At 44.6% G+C, this 4,457-nt stretch overlaps 1 protein-coding gene across 1 annotated transcript; it reads left to right on the top strand.

Annotated features, from left to right (window-relative positions):
* Window positions 1-3,250, top strand: LOC112089725. Its single transcript, XM_024160474.1, has 5 exons — window positions 1-419; window positions 526-1,803; window positions 1,848-2,180; window positions 2,359-2,529; window positions 2,653-3,250. Exons 1-5 carry the CDS (start codon window positions 1-3, stop codon window positions 3,248-3,250), a joined length of 2,799 nt encoding a protein of 932 aa, XP_024016242.1.
* The last annotated feature ends 1,207 nt before the right edge of the window (window positions 3,251-4,457 follow it).

Here is a 4,457-nt window from a genome sequence, read left to right as displayed (position 1 = left end):
ATGCATGAACTAGAAGATGATGCACCAAACCCTCATAGACAAGGAGACCCTCCTGATTTACAACAAAACCACATAATGAGAGATTCCACCCACCGAGGCCGCATTAGAGAAAAAGAGATCTTCAACAGAGGCCGAAACCGAGATGATGAAGGTAATAGACAAAATCATAATGACAATAAACTGACTGCACCTACTTTTTCTGGCAGAATAAACCCTGAAGCTTACTTGGAGTGGGAGCGAAGAATGGAGCATATCTTTGATTATTACTCTTACAATGATCAGAAGAAGGTGTCTTTGGCCGCGGCTCAACTAACCAACCATGCACTATTTTGGTGGGATCAAGACGTGTCTGAAAGGTGGAGGCACCACTATGAACAGATTACTAGTTGGAACGCCATGAAATTCAACTTGAGAAAGAGGTATGTGGCACCACATTTTTATAGAGACTTACAAAAGAAGCTTCGAAAGTTGGTGCATGGAAACAGATCTGTTGAGGAAATATTTTGAGGAGTTTGAACAACTCAGAAACCGACTTGAGCTAGCTGACACCAAGGAGACCCTCATGGCTCAGTTTCTTGATGGGTTAAAAGACCGAATAGCTAGAAAGGTGGAGAGACAGCCATATCAAGACATGAGTGATCTCTTGCATCTATCTGTTCAAGTGGAGCAACACATCAAATGCAAGACTATTGCCACCAATCGAGCAAGAAACAACAACACTTGGGCTCTACAGCCACCAAAAGTGTTTGACAAAGGAAAAGCCGTGGAGAGTGACTCACGGTTCAAGAAAACAGCACCTGAAAACTTGAAAGACAGCTCTAAGGTGTCTCGGCCAGAAGCATGTAAGTTTCCTAGCACTTCACGGGCCATAGATGTCATTTGTTTTAAATGTCAGGGGCAAGGGCATACGGCGAGAGAGTGTCCAAATCAAAGGGTTATGATCTTAACACCAACCGGAGACTATGAGTCTCAAGATGAACCCGTTGATGAGGAGCCAGCTGATCAAGAATCCGAGATAGAATACCTGGACACAAGAGAGATGTTAGTCATCAGAAGAACCTTGAGTGCTCTAGTAGACACAGAGACGGTTCAAAGAGAAAACATCTTTCATACAAGATGTACCGTGAATGGGAAGATATGTAGTCTCATTATAGATAGAGGCTCTTGTACTAATGTTGCTAGTAAGTTCATGGTTGACAAGCTAGGTCTCGAGACGACAAAGCACCCAAAGCCATACCGACTAAGATGGCTTAATGACGACACCGAGCTGAGGATCTCCAAGCAAGTCACCATTCCTTTAAGTGTGGGAAAATACAATGATCGAGTTGTATGTGATGTTATGCCGATGCAAGTAGGTCATTTGCTGTTGGGGAGACCCTGGCAGTTTGATAAAGAGACAATGCACAATGGCCGAACAAACCACTACTTGTTCACTCATGATAAGAGGAAGTTCCAACTTGCACCACTCACGCCTATAGAAGTCCATGAAATGCAAATGAAATTTGCTAAGGACTCCAAGGTAAGTAGGACTAACCTATTCGTTACTCCTACTATTGTGTCTAAAGCCTTACAACATAACACACCTGTGCTACTAATGATCTTTAAAGAAGGGCTGCTTTCAGGTTCTAATGAGCTAGAGCTTCCACCCGAGATAACTTCCTTGTTAAACAGTTTCAAAGACGTGTTTCCAGAGAAGATACCAGCTGGACTGCCTCCTATAAGGGTAACAGAGCATCAGATTGATCTGGTTCCCGGAGCTGTCCTGCCAAACCGTGGAGCTTATCGCATGAATGAGTCAAAGGGGTTGGAGAAAAAAATTTAAGACCTCATGTCTAAAGGCTATACAGGGAGAGCCTTAACCCATGTGTTGTGACTGTTCTACTAGTCCCCAAGAAAGATAGCACTTGGAGAATGTATGTGGATTGCCGGGAAATAAACAACATCACCATCAAGTATCGCCATCCAATACCAAGGCTAGATGACATGTTGGACGAGTTACATGGCTCAACAGTCTTCTCTAAGGTGGATTTTCGAAGTGGCTACCATCAGGTGAGAATGAAAACAGCCTTCAAGACTAGGCAAGGTCTATATGAATGGCTTGTTATGCTATTCATCCTCACCAATGCTCCAAGCACATTCATGCGGCTCATGAATCATGTCTTGAGGGCATACATCAGTAAGTTTGTAGTATTATATTTTGATGATATACTTATCTATAGTAAATGTTTTAGTGATCACCTAAGGCACCTTGAGCAAGTCCTGGAGACTCTTCGTAAAGAAGGTCTTTATGCGAACCTCAAGAAGTACACCTTTTGTACTAATGAGCTTGTATTTTTAGGATTTGTTGTGAGTTCACAGGGTCAACAGGTTGGATCAGGAGAAAGCGAGAGCAATACAAGAGTGGCCAACTCCAACAAGCATTGGACATGTTCGGAGCTTCCATGGACTAGCAAGCTTTTACCGGCGGTTTTTCAAGAATTTCAGCATCTTGGCCGCTCCTCTCACAGCGGTTATTAAGAAAGATGTGGCGTTCTCAAAGGGACCGGCACAAGAGAAAGCATTTCAAAATTTCAAAGACCGTTTAACCAATGCACCGATTTTTAATTTTACCTGATTTTGATAAAACCTTTGAGATTGAATGTGATGCCTCAGGTTTAGGCATTGGAGCCATACCCACACAGGGAGGAAGACTAGTGGTTTACTTAGTGAGAAACTAAGTGGAGCTGCCCTGAACTACCCCACCTACGACAAGGAATTGTATGCACTGGTGCGATCAATGGAGACATGGCAACATTACTTGTTGGCCAACGAATTTGTCATACACAGTGATTATGAGACACTTAAGCATTTGAGGGGCCAAACAACGCTTAAGAGATGGCACGCAAGATGGCTAGAGTTTGTAGAAGCCTTTCCCTACATCATCAAATACAAGAAGGGAAATGAGAACATAGTCGCTGATGTTCTATCTAGAAGATACACGCTCATAAACACTATAGAGGAAAAAGTAATGGGATTTGAGCACATCAAAGAGAGCTATGAAGATGACCCAGACTTCAGTGACATCTACCAAGAATGCCAAAAGAGAGTATTTGGTTTATTTTACTTACATGATGGCTTTCTATTTAGAGATAAACGTTTGTGTATCCCACATGGTTTGATGAGAAAACTCTTAATGAGGGAATCTCATAAAGGAGGTTTAATGGGGCATTTTGGAGTGGACAAGACTCTAAGTTTTCTTGTAACATCCTGATTCCTGGTATATGTGAAAAAGGCTTATAAGAATTGATTTGACTACCTATGTCATCAAAGTGCACTTATCTTTTCCGGTCAAATGTCTTGAGAGAACTCCAAAGTTAAGCGTGCTTAAGCTGGAGCAATCTCAGGATGGGTGACCAACCGGAAAGTAATCTGCGGTACCGTGTGAGTGAGGACAAAAGCACGGGAAAAGATCACGTGGTGATTGCAGGGACAGTAGACAAGTCTTATGAGCCTCCCGGACCAAACGACTCCCAACCGCCGGATAGGGGTGGGCCAACAGGCCTAGAGAAGACGTTGGGCCAACGGGCCTAGAGACAGGATGTTGGGCCCACAGGCCTAGAGAGGGCGTTGGGCTCACTGATAGGGGCGGTTGGGGGCGTTCAGAGTTGTTGATAGCCAATCCAGATGAAAGGCGGGATTGGGATCTCATAGATTTGATAGCCGGTCCGTCTGGTTCCCGGAAGGGAAGAAGGGAGCGGGGTCTCACAATTGGTATCAGAGCAGGTTAGCCAACCGGCTCTGATCCGGGTGGCGTCTTGGGACGTGGTTGAGTTAGAGAGAATTCGAGGACAAATTCCTTGGAAGTCGGGGAGAATTGTAACATCCTGATTCCTGGTATATGTGAAAAAGACTTATAAGAATTGATTTGGTTACATATGTCATCAAAGTGCACTTATCTTTTCCGGTCAAGAGTCTTGAGAGAACTCCAGCGTTAAGCGTGCTTAAGCTGGAGCAATCTCAGGATAGGTGATCAACTGGGAAGTAGTCTGCGGTACCGTGTGAGTGAGGACAAAAGCACGGAGAAAATCACGTGGTTTTTACAGGGACAGTAGACAAGTCTTACGAGCCTCCCAAACCAAACGACTTCCGAACGTTGGACATGGGTGGGCCAACAGGCCTAGAGAGGACGTAGACCAACAGGCCTAGAGAGAGGACGTTGGGCCCACAGGCTTAGAGAGGCGGTGGACTCACTGGTAGGAGAGGTTGGGGGCGTTCAGAGTTGTTGAAACTCAATCCAGATGAAAGACGAGATCGGAGTCTCATGAATTTGATAACCGGTCTGTCTGGTTCCCGGAAGGTAAGAAGGGAACGAGGTCTGACAGTTCTAGTTGAGCCTTTCTTCTGGCCATACCTCCAGAGAGACGTGGGACAGTTTTGTTGAGATGCAGCATATGCCTTAAAACCAAATCCAAGTCACA

The sequence above is a fragment of the Eutrema salsugineum genome, unplaced genomic scaffold, assembly GCF_000478725.1.
Source record: "Eutrema salsugineum unplaced genomic scaffold, Eutsalg1_0 scaffold_11, whole genome shotgun sequence".
Taxonomy (NCBI): Eukaryota; Viridiplantae; Streptophyta; class Magnoliopsida; order Brassicales; family Brassicaceae; genus Eutrema; species Eutrema salsugineum.
This window is presented reverse-complemented; position numbering and strand designations above follow the sequence as displayed.